Source organism: Citrus clementina, unplaced genomic scaffold (genome assembly GCF_000493195.1).
Source record: "Citrus clementina cultivar Clemenules unplaced genomic scaffold, Citrus_clementina_v1.0 scaffold_5, whole genome shotgun sequence".
Lineage (NCBI taxonomy): Eukaryota > Viridiplantae > Streptophyta > Magnoliopsida > Sapindales > Rutaceae > Citrus > Citrus x clementina.
Window position 1 is genome coordinate 1577511 of NW_006262201.1, and position 20104 is coordinate 1597614.

General features: G+C 35.0%; 1 protein-coding gene across 1 annotated transcript; it reads right to left on the minus strand.

Annotated features, from left to right (window-relative positions):
• Nucleotides 1-5895: 5895 nt before the first annotated feature.
• On the minus strand, nt 5896-15221 carry LOC112097655 (DNA (cytosine-5)-methyltransferase 1-like). The gene is given in 17 exon segments (XM_024182927.1): nt 5896-6099; nt 6292-6510; nt 6602-6763; nt 6859-6977; nt 6980-7103; nt 7262-7459; nt 7574-7721; nt 7835-7946; nt 8018-8219; nt 8338-8502; nt 8682-9266; nt 9268-9830; nt 9833-10173; nt 10299-10517; nt 11261-13637; nt 14342-14543; nt 14631-15221. Coding segments are annotated over 17 exon segments (6489 nt in total). The 3' UTR covers nt 5896-5937.
• Between the last annotated feature and the right edge of the window lie 4883 nt (nt 15222-20104).

Consider the following 20104-nt stretch of genomic DNA (forward strand, 5'->3'; position numbering starts at 1 on the left):
GACAAAGAGCTTTTTTAAGGAGACCAAACTCAAGGTTTTGAACAAAATATGCAGCTGGCAACACAAGCATTTCTCAAGTGGAGGCAAGGAGGTACTAATTAAAGTCGTTGCTCAAGCAATCCCATCGTATGCCATGAGTGTTTTTAAAATCCCCATAGGGATTTGTGAGGATATCCAAAGAGCAGTGGCCAAATTCTGGTGGGGAGCTGATCGGTAAAAGAAATGTATTCACTGGGCGAAATGGGAGAGAATGAGTTATGCAAATGTGAGGGGTGGATTGGGGTTCCGAGACTTATCAAGTTTCAATCAACCTTTAGTTGCTAAACAAGGGTGGAGAATTATGCAGTCCCTAAACTCGCTGGTGGCAAAAGTCTTGAAAGCTAGGTACTTTAAGCATGATGATTTCATGAATGCAAGGTTGGGGTCAAAACCATCCTTTATTTGGAGAAGTGTGTTGTGGGGGAGGCAAGTGATCCAGAAAGGGTCTAGGTGGAGAATTGGCAATGGGGAAAATGTAAAGGTGTACAAAAGTAATTGGATACCCAGACCCTCAACCTTCAGGCCAATTTCAGCCCCAACAATGGCTCCAGACACTACAGTGGCAGAGCTAATTGACAGCGAGCAACATTGGAAAGAAAAGCTGATTTGTGATCACTTCAGAGCAGAAGATGCAAAAGCTATCTCTCAAATCCCTTTGCCGAGAAGGCCACATGATGATCAGCTGATATGGCACTACGATAAAAGAGGCCAATATTCGGTCAAAAGTGGCTACCAAGTGGCTATGAAGATTAAGTTCCCAGACAAGCCAAGTTGCTCAACCAGGTCCCAATGGAATGTTATCTGGAAACTTGCAATACCAAAAAAGATTAAAATTTTCTTGTGGAGAGCAACACATGACCTTTTACCAACTGCTGGAAACCTATGGAAGAGGAGAATTCTTCAGGAGTCAACTTGCCAAATTTGCTGCTGCAAGATGGAATCCATTTCTCATGCTCTGCTAGAGTGCAAAATGGCAAAGAAGATTTGGAAAGCTTCTCAAATAACAGTTGATTCACAACTGGAGCACAACCAGGACATAATTGGGTTATTACAAGTCTTGCCTCAACTGAATGCCAATATAGAAGGGACCTTAGTGGCTGTATTACTTTGGGCTATTTGGAATGCGAGAAACAAATGGTTGTTTAAGGGCCAAAAAGAGAATCCAACCAGAGCAGTGGCTCGGGCAGAATCTGTTGTAGAGTCGTTTAGGAAAGTCAAATAGCCTGAAACAAATTATGTTGCAAGACAGAGGGCAGGGGAGCAGAAACAGTGGTGCCCTCCCCCAAGAGACTGGCTAAAAATTAATGTGGATGCTGCAGTGGATGCTGAGAAACAAGTGACAGGCCTTGGGGTGGTGATTAGAGACTCGGAGGGCAAGTGTAAAGTTGCCGCTGTTAAGACCTCTAAGTTTTTTGAAAGTGTAGTAATGGCTGAAGCTGCAGCCATGGAGTGGGGTTTGCAGGTTACATCAAGCATTGGAGTTACTAATGGAGTTGTTGAATCTAACTCTTTAGAAGTTGTTGAGCTCATTAACAAGAAGTCAAGTAATATGCCTGAAGTTTGTTGAGCTCTCTGAAATTCTGGAAAAGCAGAAGACTTTTCAGAATTTCAAAGCTCAGCATGTCCTTAGAACTTGGAATGGTATAGCTCATGCTTTGGCTAAGTTAGCCCTGCAAAGGAACGAAACTGTAATTTGGTTGGATGAATTTCCAACAGACATCATGTTTATTCTTTCCAGTTAATATATTGAAATGTATACTTTCTTTTAAAAAAAAATAAAAAAAAATAAAAAATAGCTTTTTTAATTTTTTTTCTCTTTAAAAGAAGAGAATAACAATGTTCTAAATCATTGTTTACAATACATGGATAAACTGGGTAATTAGTTAAAGATCTGTAAACCAAAAATGGATTTATGTATTCATCTTATCTCCACATTATATGTTGATGCTTTCATTTCTACTCGTCCTTTAGTTTCTTCTCAATGCAAATGCCAGGATAGGTGGAACAACATTTCCAATGTGCATTGGTTCTAGCCAAATTTTTCATTTAAACAGTTGCACGAACCTTGATCCAGTGCTGATCACAATCTTGTAAGAAGATACGCACAAATCTTATATCAGCACTAAATCCAAATCTCAATAGCAGATATCAAAATAGCGATAAGACTTACTTGAGATCAATCGCACATTCACGAACTTTCACCGATTGTATCTCTAACTGTTATTGCACGGAAATGAGCGCCATTTGGTAACTTGGCATTAAGCTCAGGACCGGCAAAGACGTGCATTGGTTCTGGCCATTCCGGCATTTTTTCCTCAGGTGAAGCTGCCCATATGAATGCTTGTTTACGACATGGAAACACATCGTCTGCTGCTGCTTCCAATGCATCAGACCTCGCCTATAATAACAATAATAAATAGATGAATAATCTAATCGGAGGTGATTGTACATATACCGACAATAGGGTTTATTTTAACTATGACACAATTGCACAACTAATTCCCAGATTAAGGCTCAATTTCAGACTGGTTCCGCAATTAAAAAGTGTTTCATAAGGACTCTCAATTATGATTTGGAAGTTAAAGATAATTTTCGTCCACAATTGTTTGATGAAATTCTATTTGATCTTGGCCAGGACTTGATCGAGTGTTTTCAATCAACTTTCTTTGGCTAGTCACTCAAGTTTAAACCCTGTAAGTGGTATGAACCTAAGAAATTGATTCAGGCTTTTTGCACCACCCCACAACTTACTATTTATTCAAACATATTCACTTTAAAAGTCAGGGCATCTTGATATAGGCACCCCTTTGTTAAGTTAAATTAATATCGGTGGGTGAGATTTATAATAATAGACAGCAATAACATACCACAACTTCTTTATGGACATGCAATCCATCAGTCGTAGCAGAACTAGCTGACAGCGCCTGCAGGGCACATACAATTATATTTTGATCAGTGTTCACAAAGCTACAATAGTGTAAATAACAGATCATGGCTTAATTAAGTAATTACCTGAAGGTGATTAAATCATTGAGAATGAAATTATATTATTCAGCAAAGACATAAGCTAAATTACCCCATTTATCTGTTAGAAATCTCGTCTTGAGAGCAAATGGCGGCACTAACGAGGCTTGCTCAATTTCGGCCTGCATGGCTGCATGTCTGATAAGAGTGGAAACATAGTGCCTTTAGCTAAATCGTAGAATGTTAAATCTGATCCTACTGAATATGGAGAGTGATTCATATACGCGGTCTTCACGAATATATAGTTGTTAGTTACAGGAGAAGTTGCAGTATGAAGTTAATTTGAAATTTATATTTCTCACCTCGAATAATTTCTGGTAAATCGCTGATTCGATAAGGTCAAACTTTCTTTATGATCATCATCTTCTTCTTGGTCTTCGCCTTCCGATGTTCCTATTTCTGATGTTTCTCCACATTTTCTTCCTCTTTTAACAACTTTCGTTGAAGATTTTGACAGAAATATCATTGTGAGAAGAGTATTTCTAAAGTTTACAACTTGGAAATGAGACCTTATGTGATATGTACATGAAGGATAGAGTACATGTCAGTATTTATAAGAAACAATGTGATGGTTTGAAAGAGTCTAGTGGTGGTTTTAAAGAAACTAAATAAAGTTTATTATTTAATTAAAAGTCAAATATAAATCCCGAAAAATCCGCTGTATAATCTGACATGATTTGGAAAACGGAGGCACATGCATGGCAATATCATTACTTTGTAAGACTGGATTATTTTTATAAATTTTTATCTAAAGAAACTAAATAAAGTTTATTATTTAATAAAAAGTCAAATACAAATCCCGAAGAATCCGCTGTATAATCTGACAGGATCTAGAAAATCGAAGCACATGCATGGCAATATCATTACTTTGTATGACTGGATTATTTTTATAAATTTTTATCCAAAGAAACTAAATAAAGTTTATTATTTAATAAAAAGTCAAATACAAATCCCAAAGAATACGTTGTACTGACAAAATCTAGAAAACTGAGGCGCATGCATGGTAATATCATTACTTTGTACGACTGGATTATTTTTATAAATTTTTATCCAAAGAAACTAAATAAAGTTTATTATTTAATAAAAAGTCAAATACAAATCCCGAAAAATCCGTTGTATAATCTGACAGAATCTGAAAAACGGAGGCACATGTATGGCAATATCATTATGGATTATTTTTACAACTTTTTATCCAAAGAAATTAAATAAAGTTTATTATTTAATAAAAAATCAAATACAAATCTCGAATAATCCGTTGTATGATCTGACAAAATCTGGAAAACAAAGGCACATGTATGACAATATCATTATTTTGTATGACTGGATTATTTTTACAAAGTTTATCCAATCCCTTGTTTGATGCCAGTAAATCAATATTTAAATATATAGTTATTTTGTTATGTTATTTGATTTTAACTATTAATTTCAATATTGGAAGATATCTTTCTATTGAACTAATAAAAAAACTCTATAAAGACATTTGAATAAAGTTAATTACGAATTTTGAATTCATGATGTAAGATAGCGTTTACTTTTTAATCTAAAATCTGAGTGGGATCTGAATTTGGCTGAAATATAAATATCTTTAAATTGCATGTGTTTAAATAACATATTTTTTTCTCTTTTTCGATATCCAAATATAAGTGGCATCTTTTTTTTTATAAATCAAAAACATCCAAAGTATGATTATTTAACATTTATGTTTTTGTAAGAATTATTTATACTTATTATAAATTTTAAGAGTTAAATACGTGCACATTACAATTAAAATCAAACATACGTAGAGTTGAGTAATTGATCTTTAAATAAAAATATTATTACATTACTCCAAATACAAAATTGATTCAAACTTATTATACTAATAAAAATGTGAATAAATTTAAATTTAATTTTATAATTTACATCATCTTTTTTACCATTTAAAATTGTAAAAGCCCATTCGCCCAAACCTAGTCTTAATTAGCTTTACATAAGTGTAAATGCCCATATGTTCTTAAGAAGTGTTAAGTTTTCATAGACCCAATAGTGAATGGAGAAGTGTAATGCCCCAAATTCAAGCAAGAGTTATAGCTGTTGGCAGATCTGTATAATCCTTTTAAACAGTTCTCTAATTATATTAAAAGACAAATAAATCTATTTAATTCATATATTTTTTTTTCTCTCTCTCTATAAGTTTCTTTTTCTAGTTCATTACTCCCACACAACTACACCAAAGTCTTTTATATTTTTTTATTTTCTCTCAAACACTTTGTATATTACATAATAACTATTTAAGCCCATTTTTAGTTCTACTCAATTCAAGTATATAGAATTTTCTTTTTAATTACATATATATGATTTAAACTTTCAAAATTTTGTAAAAACAATATCCCTAATATGAGGTTTGTGGAAGAAGTTAAATATTTTTTTAATAAAAAAGAAACTGAAATTTTAAAACAGAGTTTTTGAAAACTTATAATAGGTTTTGAGGGGGGGGGGGGGCTTGGGAAAAAATATATATAAGGTGCTATTAGTTCCACTCTTCAAGCAAAGACACACAGACCTTTACTCTTCCAAATACATTTTGCGGTGAATTTTATTGTTGGCTAATCACGTTGATATGAGTGTGAATATGAAAAGGATAAAACTTATAATAAAGAATTATATGAACTATATTTTAAAGAGAAAATATATTTTTTAAACTATGAAACTTTTCTTACAAATAGGAGCTAGGGAGATAAATTGAAGAGGTTGCATATCATCAATCTAGTTACTTCAGAAAATGTGACTCAATGTCTTCAGATGGGTTAGTGTTGGTGTGTTACTAAGAAATAGGCCGAAGTAAAAATAAAAAATAAAAACAGTAGGTTTTCATATTAACAAAGAACAGTTATTTCACAGAACACATGAATATCTCTGTGATGTTGATGCTTTCATTTCTACAGCTTCCTTTAGTTTTCTCCCCGGTGCAAACGCCAGAGGAGGTGGAACAGCATTTCCAATCTGCCGATGCTTGTGTTGGATGTCACCAACAAATTTATAACTATCGGAGAAACCCTGCGGGAATCAAGAGAGCAGGGTAAGATGACAGCAGAAACAGTTGGCAAAATTTATCTTGTTTGATTCAATAATTAGCTTGTCAAGTTAAAAGTGTCACCGGTGCTGCATCAAAAATTATTTTTGGTCATTCTGGTTTTTCATCATTCCAACTAACTGCAGATATTTACATATATAGCCAAAAAGACTTACTTGTGATCGAGCACACTCACGAACTGTGATTATTCTATCCTGATCTGGGTGAAAACAGGTTCCGACCATACCCATCGGATGAGGATCAGTAACGGAGGTTGGAAAATTTCCTTCCCAGTCCAACCTTCCGAACAGACCCTTCCATTGATTGTGCTTTTCAGCTGTAATGGGTAAGCACCAGGGTATTAAATCTACAACCTGTCCGTTAGACAATCGAACCTGGAGGGGGAATTTGAAAAGGAAAATGTTTAAAACCAAAGCAATTATGAAATGATAATTTCAGTTAGATCTAAAAGAAAAAACTATACACCTTCTCACTAGGAAGAACACGCCAATCAGAACCAGGCTGTTTTGGGATCTTTTGACACCTAATAAGGTTCAGCTCACTCATTGCCTTTGATATATGATCATTTAAGACCAGCATATCTGCTCTGATTTTCTTTTGAAACCATGACACAGGTTCACTTTTATACTGCACGGTAGGAAAATACAAGAAACAAGACCTTTGGTAGAAGGAACAACAATAAAGATAAAATGAGCATCACAGACAGGTGAAGAAAATCCCACTTCCATGGTTGTTACAGAAGCCCCATTGCCAACAGCTGGGAGGTCTCCAATTGTATCTCTAACTGTTATTGCACGAAAAGGAGCACCATTTGCGGTGCTTCGAACAGCAGCATAATGGGAATCTTTAGCTCAGGGGGCTCAGGCCATTCTGGAAGGGTTTCCTCAGGTGATGCTTCCCATATGAATGCACGTTTACGAGACTGAGACATGCCATATGCTCCTGCTTGCAGGACACCAAATCTCACCTACAACAACAAATTAGATGAATAATTTATATAAGCTACATGATACTTTCACAATTTTCCGATTGAATTGACTAATTAAATGGAGAAACAAATTCAGGGAATTTTGATAGGTACCCCTCTATAAAGTTATGAGTGAGTAAATCAAAAATGGTATCTACCTGATAACCCATCTGGAGGAGAGAAGCCATAGTTAAGCGAAATGTTTGCCCTTTGTTAAATGATGTAAAGTTCCTTACATTCTCCAGAAGGAAAAATCTGGGGCGGAAATAATCAGCAGAAGACAACGATGCTAAGATCATTTCACATTGAACTTTGCTCCAAGAGCCTTGATTAAACCTATTCATTCCAGAAAATCCCTGGAAATAACAAAGAACCAATAGCTAAACTTTATAGGTCTATTGTACACAATTACTGTTAGAATTGCTTACAAAATAAATCCTAGAAGTAGACTGGAGGATTGATCGATGTACCTGACAAGGAGGCCCTCCACTGATGAAATCCACTTGTCCAGGCCGAGGCAAATTCTTAATTGTCTCTTCATCAAGTTCTGCTGCTAGCTCAGCAGCTTCAGGAGTTGAAATACAGTCATCAGCATCCCCACATGCTGACATGATAGCCCTGCATTTGATTCATTGATTTACTGAAGATATAAGAGTTGATTACAAAGAAATTATCACCGAATCGAACATAAAGCCATGAATTATTGTACTTAAATGAAAGCAAACATCAACCTCAGGATCACATTGCAGTTGTTAATAAACACCAAAGCTTCTGGATGATTAACCTTGAATGTTTCTCTTGCTGGTTGCTCATACTCTATTGCCCAGTTGGTTATCGACACACCTTTAGTTGCATATTTGTCAGTCACAATAGACCAAAATCGGTTTACTTGCTCACGGAACTTTGAAAGTTACCTGCTTGCTGTAGGCCATGAGATAAGCCACCACAACCTGCGAAAATATCTAAGGTAGCGAAGCGATTCTTATTCACAGCATCCGTCTGTTTGTCAACAGCACCATCATGCTTTTCCTCTTTACATTTCCCATTTATCTTTCTATAAGCAGTATCATCAGACACCCTCTCTTTTAGCACACTAGTCTTGATGTGAGGCGGCAACTGGCCATTATGCAGTCATTACAGTCGGCATAAGAAGAAACCACAGTTTAATAAACATAATTCACATGAATCTAGTTAAGGAAATGAATTAAAGGGAAAATGAGTAAATATAAACTACCGGCTTGATGGTTCCTTTATCAGGATCGTATAAATGTTCGCAGAAGAAAATATGCTCAAAGATGGTGGGGCTATCCGAAGGGGCAAGATCATGCTTCTTTCTAATGTCGCATTTGCCTTCTACTCCAGTAACAGGAACTGTGAATACTAGTTTACTGTAATAAACCTAAAGATTCAATAGCAAAGACACTGTGTATAAGATCCACAATAACATAATAACACCAAAAAGTCAAATAGAAACTTTGTATCACAGAAAATATAAGACAAAAGAATACGTAAAATGTTTAGATTTTACTCCATTCAATAAAAAAGAAATGTTTAGATCGGTTCCTAGAACAGACTTACTTCTCTAATGTCAGAGTAGTATGCTTTCTCCTCTGATATGTCCTCGGGTCTGAAAAATCTCCGAACTTTAACCTTAGTGGATTCAGGGCAAGCTTTTGTGGAAGTCTCTGGTACTTCAATACCTAGCAACTGACAAACAACATATGCTTTCATCCCTTCGTTTCTAAATGTATCTCGGTTCCTATCTTTATCAGCAAAATGATGATGAGCTACTTAGACATAATCATGAACATGGAACTCCGTTCCTTTGAGAGTGAAACCATTTCTGTTCAAATTTACCTTGAAAACATCCTTCTCCCTCTCAGTTTCCTCTATTTTACAAGAATGGCAAACTCCTGTTCCAAGTCCCATGGTATCTTTTGGAAGCTTAAAGAAAGCACCTCTCTCAGGCCAGTACAAGCTTTTACAATAATATTCCAAGGGGAATTGATCAATTCTTTGATCCTCTGCTCTTTCACGAACAATCTTGTCCTTGCAAGCATTAGACTTCCGATGTTGATGCCCCCAAGGAATCAATAAGATTTCAACTGCCACAACTTCTTTAACATCTTCCAGTTCAATTTCCAGGCAATCATTTGTCAAAAAAAACCTCATTAGCATCTGCAGTATTACCAAGAAATGTTTCAGAGCCTCTTAGCATGTGTCTGCCATGAACCATCTTTCTTGAATCTGACTTTTCAAACATAAACTCCACAAAATATATTGAAGGCAAATGATCTGAATCTGCAGTTTCAACCAGCACGCAACCACCAATATTAACCACATTGCCACAAACAATGGCACGTTTGTAAAGAGACTCACCGAAACATGTTTTTCTTATTAACTCCCCATCCCATTTGGTAGCCTTCGAAGAGCAAGGTGGCTTAACACTTTTTGCAGAGAAACAAAATTTCTCCATATTCTCATCAACTTGCATCTGTTCCACTTTAATGTCTTCGGGATATTCCTCACTATTTTCTCCATGTTCTTCATCGAGTTCTTCATCCACTTTCACTTCATGGATATATGCCTCCTTTGTATCTTCAGGCAAATAATTTGAGTAAAACTCTTCCCAAATCCTCTTTATCAATCTTGTGGTTGTTGCTTGCATTACCTTGTTTTTTGATGCTCTCAGATTTGAATTTATTTCCTTCTTCAGCACCACCTTTTCTTCACCAAAGACCTGGTGTGGTGTCTTTCCTCCATTTTTTCAAAAAGACCAGACACAAATGCACACTTGCTGATCCTTTTATTAGGAAGCTCTGCAAATTGTTGGAGTATGATATGTCCATGAACCACCACATACCTTTCAACTTCTGTGGGATTGGAAGAAATATAAGCAGGATTAGTCTTACTGAACTTGGACACTTTTTTTATTACATCTGCAAACGAGAGTCGAGATGCTCGACTCTGATTGTTCAACATTGTAATGAGGGCAATAGCAAGCCTCACAGTTTTTAGAACTGGTTTGTACCATGCTGCATACTGCTTTGATGGCCTTCCAAGCCTATACCTGAAAACAAAATCGCAAATTTGATAAGAACTAACACTGACAGAAGATAAAGAGTACAAAAAGGCAAGCTTAAGCACTAGTACCACCACCAAACCTCTTGATAGTATATGGATATAGATGCATACCAGGAAATATCTGTCCGAACTGATATGGTAACGAACGAATATCCAAATTTGATCATCCATTCCTGTATTGCACTCAAATATACTGGTATTCCCCCAACATTCTCTGCCACAGATGAAGACTGATCAAAATTAGCATCAACACATAATCCACTTGAATCACCAGTTGTCATAATCCCGGACCCAAAGATGGTAATATCATTATCATCACATGGTTTATGGCTAAGCAAATTTAATTATGTGGTGTGTACCACATTGGCCACTTCCTTTTTTATGTTGCATATTTGTTGATTCAAAGAAATAGTACTTGTGTATCCATAAAACTTACTTTATTAATATTCTTTATCATTTTGGTTAATGGCTTAGCAAATGTAGGAGAAGGAGTTAGCCAAAATAAATTACTTTCTCTTATATTAATTGTTATGGCAAACGAGTTTATTTCACTCTCTTAAACAAGAATTGATAAAAAACAAGATTACGAAAAAGAATAAAGAAGAACAGAGCAATCAAAGATTCTCAACACACCAAGAAACTAACGTGGTTCAGCTCCACAAAGGAACCTACATCCACGGCTGTAAAAGCCAGCAAGGGCAGAAGCTTTATTGAACAAGAAGATGATGGATTAGAACTGAGTCACCAATTACAGATTAAAACCTTTATAATCTTTAGCGTTTTCTCTCTGTAATGCTTAAGTGTTTCTCTCTGCTCTGTAAATTGGAAACTAGCTTAGAGACAGCTTATATATATGTATGCTTTTCACGTGTGTATCCACTTGCAATGAATTAGTCTGTTATTAACTAACTAACCAACTCTCGATTTGGATCCCACTTATGCCAGCTCACCTGCCACCTCAGCAAGTTCATAACAGATTATAACTAACTTCGGCTTCACAAATCTCCACCTTAGTTCTAATCTGTTTATGCCTCTCCCTTCACTACAACACAGCACCAGTAAGCTTGTTTCACAAGCTAACACTCCCAATCAGATTCAGTAAGTCCCTGAACCTAACTGATGGCAAAGGCTTGGTTAACATGTCGGCTGGATTGACTTCAGATGGCACCTTAGCCACATTCACTACTCCTTTGCTGATTTCATCCCTTATGAAATGCATTCTAACATCAATATGTTTAGTTCTCTCATGATACTTTGGATTTTTACTTAGCTGAATATCACTTAAGCTATCACAGCCAACTATAACCACTTCTTGTTTAAACCCCAATTCAGAGACCAGCCCTCTCAGCCATATTGCCTCCTTGACAACTTCTGTAAGTGCAATATATTCAGCTTCTGTTGTTGAGAGGGCAACCACTGATTGCAGGAAAGACTTCCAACTTATAGCACCTCCACATATAGTAAACACAAAGCATGTTATAGACCTTCTTCTATCCTTATCTGCTGCATAGTCAGAGTCCACAAACCCAGCAACTTCAGGTGATGCTCCACTTATTTTTCCAAACATGATGGCAGTGACAGCAGTTCCTCGAAGATACCTTAGTACCCATTTCACTGCATTCCAGTGATCCTTCCCTGGATTTCCTATAAACCTACTGATGACTCCAACTGCATGAGCCATGTCAGGTCTGGTGCATACCATGGCATACATGATGCTGCCAACTGCACTGGAGTAAGGTATCTCCCTCATATAGTTAAAATCATCATCAGTTGTAGGTTCCAGTGACTTAGATAACTGGAAGTGAGCTGACAGAGGTGTTGAAACAGGTTTTGAATCTTCCATATTGAACCTGGTTAACACCCTCTTCACATAATCAGCTTGAGATAGATACAAAACTTTGGATTCCCTATCTCTTATTATCTGCATACCCAGAATTTTTGTAGCTGCACCCAAATCCTTCATTTCAAATTCAGTGCTGAGCTCCACCTTAAGTTTCTTTATTTCTTCCTTTTGATTGCATGCAATAAGCATGTCATCCACATAAAGAAGCAAATAGATGCCTCCACCACTTGATAAGAGTTTATAATACACACAGTTATCAAATTTGCTTCTGCAGTACCCATGGCTTATCATGAACTCATCAAACTTCAAATACCATTGCCTTGGGGATTGTTTGAGGCCATATAAGCTCTTCTTCAATAAGCACACATTGTCCTCTGATCCTTTCTCAATTAACCCTTCTGCCTGTGCCATGAAAATTTCTTCATCAAGGCTGCCATGTAAGAAGGCAGTTTTAACATCCATCTGCTCCAGGTCCAGGTCATGATATGTAGAGAGGCCCAACAGCAACCTAATGGAGCTGTATTTAACTACAGGTGAGAACACTTCATTGAAGTCAACTCTTTCTCTTTGTGTGAATCCCTTTGCCACAAGTATGGCCTTATGTCTTGGTGGTTCATTTTCTGAAGCTCCAGCCTTCAATTTGAAAATCCACTTGCTGCCAACTAGTTTCTTGTTAAGTGGTTTGTTCACTAAGATCCAGGTATTATTCTTCTTTAGAGAGATTATTTCATCCTGCATTGCAGCATACCATTTCAGCTTATCACTACAACACATAGCTTCTTTATAGCTCAAAGGCTCTCCACCATTTACTTCATCAGCTACTGTCAATGCATAGGAAATGAGGTCAGCTGTGCTATGCTTCTTTGGCATTTTGATGGCTCTCCTCTCCCTATCCCTAGCAAGTTGATATGTTTCCAGTTCTGATGGATTCTTTCTTTCCTTGGATTGGTCTGATGGCTGCTCAGAAGTCTTACAACTATCAGAATGCTCCACCTTCTGTCCAGCACTTTCTTCTTCCTCTATTTCAGTAGCTTCAATCTCAATTTCTACCTTTGATTGAAGCATTTGCTCTTCATCAAAGGTGACATCTCTGGTGATTAGTATTCTGGATGGTTTCCCATTGAGGGTCCATATTTTGAATCCTTTTATGCCCTCTGGATAACCTAAAAAATACCCTTTGACAGCCCTTGGTTCAAGCTTTCCTTGTTTTATGTGTGCATAAGCTGGACACCCAAAGATCCTTAGATTGCTCAAGTCTGGTGGCTTTCCTGACCAAAGCTCCTGAGGTGTCTTGAAACCTAGAGTTGAGGATGGACTTCTATTTATCAAATAGGCAATTGTAGTAACTGTTTCAGCCCAAAAACCTTTTGATAAGTTTGCATTCAGCAGCATACATCTTACCCTTTCTATTATGGTTCTGTTCATTCTTTCTGCTAGCCCATTTTGTTGTGGAGTGTAGGTGACAGTTCTATGCCTTGCAATGCCCTTTGATTTACAGAAGTCTTCAAATTCTTTGCTGCAATACTCCAGCCCATTGTCTGATCTAAGCCTCTTTATCTTCTTTTCAGTTTGATTCTCAATGAGAGTTATCCACTCTTTAAACTTTCCTAGTGTTTCATTTTTGTGTTTTAACACAAAAATTCAAACTTTCCTAGAGAAGTCATCTATGAAGAACACAAAGTACCTTACTCCACCTAAAGATGGCACTTGTGAAGGCCCCCAAAAGTCTGAGTGAATGTAATCTAAGGTCTGCTTGGTTTCTTTTCTCCCCAAACTGAATTTCAATCTTGTGGCCTTCCCAAATACACATTTCTCACAGAATTTTAAGGAAGTAACTTTGTCATCACCAAGAAAACCTTGATGGCTTAGCTCCCTGAGACCTCTCTCACTTATATGAGCTAGTCTCATATGCCAGAGCTTAGTTTTATCTCTGACAACACTTGCTGAGATTCCATGCCCAAGTGAGGATCCAAAAGTATGTACATCCCATTTTTCCTAGCCCCTTTCATTACAATTTTACCTTGATTAGAAACCTATATTTCTCCATTCTCAGCTTTAATGGTACACCCTGATTGGTCAATCATTCCTAGGGATATTAGATTTCTTTTTAGTTCAGGGACATATCTTACATGGTGCAAATCTCTAATGAAACCATCATGCATTTTTAAATTAATGGTTCCTATTCCAGCAACCTTGCAAGCAAAATTGTTCCTTAACAACACCTTCCCTCCATTCACACTTTCAAAGGTCTTAAAGAGGTTTTTGTTTGGACACATATGGAAAGAGCAGCCTGAATCTAATATCCACTCACCAGTTGGATGTCTCTCTGCAGCCACTAGGACATCAGCTTCATCATAATCACCTTCATCCTCTGAAGCTACAGCAGCCTTCTCATTTGACTTCTTCTGTAGCTCTTCTAGTTTCTTTTTCTCAAAGCAATCCTTGATGTAGTGTCCCTCTTTCTGACAGAAGTAACACTTCCTCTTCTTCTTCTTTTTTTCAGCTTTATCTTTCTGGTTATTATTCTTTTTCTGCTTGTTGTGTTTCCTCTATGGCTTTCCTTTGGCAACTAAACCTTCTGCATTGGTTTGATCTTTCACCTCTGATCTTTTCTTCAAATCCTTGGATTCTAGTGCATCTTTGACATCTTTCAAAGATAGGATCTGTCTGCCATAGAGGAGAGTATCTATAAAATGTTCATAAGATTCTGGAAGGGAACTTAGAAGGATGAGTGCCCTGTCTTCATCTTCAAGAATTATGTTGACATTCTCAAGATCAAGAATGAGTTTATTAAACTCATCCACATGATCTTTCATGGCTACTCCATCTTTCATTGAGAATGTGTATAATCTTCTCTTCATGTACAGCCTCTTTGCTAATGATTTCTTCAGAAACATTTCTTCTAGCTTTGCCCACAAACCAGTTGCCGTTCTTTCTTTGGATACTTCTCTCAAGACTTCATCAGAGAGATGCAAGATAATGGTGCTATGGGCCTTATTGTTTATGATCCTCTGGTCTGCACCAAAGCTTGAAGAACCTTCTACCTTCTCTTTCTTGGCCATCAGATCTTCTTCATCATCGAGGGCACTGTCAAGCCCTTGTTGAATCAGAATTGCTCTCATCTTCAAACTCCAGAGATAGAAATCATTATCTCCATTGAACTTTTCAAGATCAACTCTGGTGCTTGCCATTTTTGAGTCTGATCCCAACCAACACTAAGCTCTTATACCAGTTTGTTATGGCAAACGAGTTTATTTTACTCTCTTAAACAAGAATTAAGCAACCCACGAAACCAGAATTGATAACGAAAAAGAACAAAGAAGAACAGAGCAATCAAAGATTCTCAACACACCAAGAAACTAATGTGGTTAAGCTCCACAAAGGAACCTACATCCACGGCTGTAAAAGCCAGCAAGGGCAGAAGCTTTATTGAACAAGAAGATGATGGATTACAACTGAGTTACCAATTACAGATTAAAACCTTTCTAATCTTTAGCGTTTTCTCTCTGTAATGCTTAAGTGTTTCTCTCTGCTCTGTAAATTGGAAACTAGCTTAGAGACAACTTATATATATGTATGCTTCTCACGTGTGTATCCACTTGCGATGAATCAGTCTGTTATTAACTAACTAACCAACTCTCGATTTGGATCCCATTTATGCCATCTCACCTGCCACCTCAGCAAGTTCATAACAGATTATAACTAACTTCGGCTTCACATTAATCTTTACTAATCGCTGAAGTTAAAAAAAAAATTAAAACAAGTTAAAACAGTTCCATCTCAAAATCAATAGGGTGTAACTTAAGGATGTAAAAATCATCCATCTAAACTAGATTCGGACTGGATCAGACCTAGTCCAGGGATGAGTCGATCTAATCTCGGGCATCACCTGATAAGTCTGTGGTCTGGCCAAGAACCTCAATTTTATTAAAAAAAATTATAAAATATATATATTATAGTAAATAATTATATCTATTTAGCTCATCTATTACATATATTTAAAATTTTAAATATTTATATTTATATTTTCATGCCCAATTATAAAATTATGACATAAATTAAAAAATACATACATGACATTATAAAATATAGCATCCAAGCTTTTTAAGCCCGAACAAAAACCCCGGCCATTGTGTTCAAAACATGTCCATATTAGATCCAGGCATTGCCATATTGGAGCCCGACCTTGGGTTTTGCCATTACTCTGGATTATTATAAGTATTTCTAAATTTCAGTCTAATTTAATCATGTGATGCACAAATTACCTTTATCAGTTCTTTCATTTAGATACTAATAAATTTCACCGAAATGGTCACCAAAAAACAAAAAAGAGAAAAATCATATAGTTAACTTTTCTTCTTCTTTACTCCATTATTCAATGGGAATATAATAAACTAGGAGAAAGGAGAAATTAAGAAGAAAATTAGATTGATTGTTGCAATGATAAAAACTCATGCAAGTGCTTATTCAAATATATGTGTGGCATTCATTAATTTGACCAAAAATATATGAATTTATTTGTATTTTAATCAAAATCGAGGGATATAAACAAAATTGTCCCTAAATTGCATAAAATAAAGAAACCAGTAGTCACTGAAAGAGAAACAGAGTAAGAAGAGTTCAAACTTCAAAAGATGGAACCCGAAGAAGAAACGCTAGCAACAATCCCTGAAGAAGAGGAAGATGATGATGAAGGCACGGCCATGCCTAACGTTAAGAACAACTGTAAAATAAAAACAAAGGGCAGCTCTTCGGACTCGAGCGATGCCTCTGACGCTGACTCGGATTCTGACTCAGAGGTCGAAGCAAAATAGAACATGGAGCTTCAAACCTTAAGAGTATCAGCTATCCAATGAACCTTCCAATTACAACATCCATGTCCAAGTAATTTCAATACGCATATTTATTGAGTGATTTTGAGGATACAATTTGCTTGTTCTTTCTTGGATTGCGAAAAAAATGGTTTTTTTTTTTCAGTACATAAAGGTTTTAAGAAAAATGGAAAATGGGTGAGATAGAGAAGTTAAGACAAGCTAGGGAAGCCATGAATGAGATTTTTCCATTGACTCCTGCCATGTGGCAAGAATAGGCGAGAGATGAAGCCGCTATTTCAACTGGGTATGTGTCATTTCCTTTCTGCAGTGGTTTTTTATTTTGTGAACAAATATTTTTTTGCTTAGAGATATAGATGTTTATGTTAGTTGTTTGCTATCGTAAAAAGGAAGAAAACCTGCTCAAAAGGTATTAAGGAAAGAAAAAAGGAACCAATTTGAAGAAGGAGATATTTATAGTGGGAGTTCTATTCTTTGGGGTTTAATTGATGGAAAGAATCTCACAAAACAAAATGGAAACTATACTTTTTTTTTCTTTTTTTTTTTAATTGTACAGGTAACGGGACTAATTTTCAGATAGTTTTCAAATTACACTTATTTACAAAAAAGCAATACCAAATGATTTCCTTTCCTTTTGAAACATGTTGTGGAATCAAGTAACAGTGAAATAAATAGAAAAATGGTAATTCTCTGATAGTATTTTTTCCTTTTCTAAAAGGGATGGTGGGGTTTGGTTGTTTGCAAAATTATTGCTGTGGTTGTCTATTTGTTTTTGTTTTCACTTTGTTAATTAATTAGCGAACTAATCATGTAATCATTTGTAAAAGGATCACTAGCATCAGCTTAAGAATGCAGTTTACTCTTCTTTTTTTTTAGATTTTTATTCCTAGGATTTGGTTTCACTCTATTTCGATTATTGACATTGTTGAAGAGGGCAGTAAAAGGCTGCTGAATGTCATCAAATGCTTGCATCTTACCTCACAAATTGGGCAAATATCGGTTGGTTTCTCTATAGGCGGCCATCAAGAATTGAAAGTAACAACAGCCACCATATATCGAAAATTAATTTTATGAATATTTTTTACTTGAAATCTTTGAAAAGATAAACTATCCAAATTAGATTAGAGATATACATATATTCAGTACCAATTAAAAATGTGAATATGATTTAATAAGAAAGAACAAGAATTGAACATCTCCCAAAAGACCAAAAATTAGATTACACAAACTTGCACGCAGGCATATCATATATTAATCTTAATTTTTTAATTTGTTGCTGAAAATTAATTAATTTATTCCACTATTTCGGTTTTTTAATTTTATGGTGTGTATCACATTAGCCACTTCTGAATTAAGTTGCATATATGTTAATTCAAAGAAATGGATCTTTTGTATCAATCAAACTTACTTTAGTAATATTCTTCATCATTATGGTTATTGTCATCGAAATCAAATGGTTGTTATTCCCATTGCAACCATATATTGTTATAAATTGCATTGTTTCCTGTGACAAATATAATAAAATCTTGATAAATTAATAGCTCTGGTACCAATGAAAAATTTGTTCAAATTTAATGAATATTAATTAATCAATAAGTTAATAAATTATTAATTTATGAAAATATTTATTATTTTGGAAAAATATGATTACGTTTATGGTATTGATTTACCTTGAGTTAGAATCTATTATGTTTTATTTGAATACTATTTTTCTTTTAAGAAGATTTTTAATAGTTAACTGCCTTAAAAGAATTAGACTATTGTATGGTTTTTATTTTTCCACGTTAAAGATGATAGTTATGCTATACAAACTGTTTTGAACAAAGTATTAGATGATATTGACATTAAATAATTTTTTGTCGCAAAATGACAATACCAACTAGAATTTCGTTTCACATGCATTACAAAAGTCAAAAATGAGATCCAAGTTGAAATTAATTTAAAAAGAAATAAACGATGTTGAGAATATATTTCACACAAATCATATAGACATATCACATGGATTTTTTTTATACTAGATAATTATTAATCTATGTAATAATATATTTCCTTCAAAATATACTATTTGATTTCAAAATTATTTTAAAAATTTTAATATGACTATAATAGTCATGATTCAATCGGTTTGATTTTTTTTTTTTCCTTTTTGTTTAAGAAAAAAGATGGGCAGAATAGTTAAATGATGAAGACACAAGTTAAGCAGATCCAATAAACAGGGGAAAGTGAATTACTGTCCTCAACCACATTCTCTAATAATCTCAATTTTCTACGTACATTTTTGTGAATTCATGTCCCATGCAACAGTCTTTTGGGTTTTGTTGCATCAATTCTTTGGTGATTTATCTTTTTTTATTATTTTATGAAACAAGAGTCCTGGTAGCAATACATTTGGAATAAAACGATTTAATTTATTTTTCGTTGTTATTAACAAAAATGATATATTATTAATTAATCAACTCATCGAGATATTGGTTTCATTTGTAACAACTAGCTAATTGCTTAGTACATTGTTGTACTTCTCATTATCAAATCAAGAAGAACTTGTAAATAAGAACATAGACGTGGTATGCAACTTGTAAGATGTACACTTTTTGGCATTGTTTAAAAGTATATTTAACAAATTTGCACAAAGAGACTCCATGATTCAAATTTCTTTGACTTAAATTTCAATTTTTGTTGAAGATATATCTATTCCATATAAAGATTTCAATTTTCTGTACAATCATGAGCTGCGTATATATATATACACACATAAAACTGTTCTGCGAATATATAGAAGCAATTTCAACCTTCCAACTTTTTTTTTTTTGAATTTTAATGAATATCAATTTTATATGTTGGACAACTATGAAAAATAAAATTAGCAAAATGATATTATTAACAAATAGGGAGAGCAAAAGGTAATTATATCTTGGTGTGCTAAATATTTTTATGGGTGTACGGAAAAAAATAAAGATAATAGAAGCAATGTTATCGAGGAGTATTTTGGTATTTATGAAAGTGTTCAAAGTGAAAAGTGATTTCCTAAAATCTATTAACTAATGCACATAATAAAAGGGCATTTTGAGAAAATTTTAGATTACAAATAGTCCTATGCTTTAATATTCTTCAATCAATGTGTTTATTTCAAAATAAAAAATCCATCTATTTATTACTTTCTAACTAGTAATATTAATGTGTTAATAATTGTGAAGAACCAATGTAATTTGTATGATGTAGAAAGCTCTTTAAACACAATAATA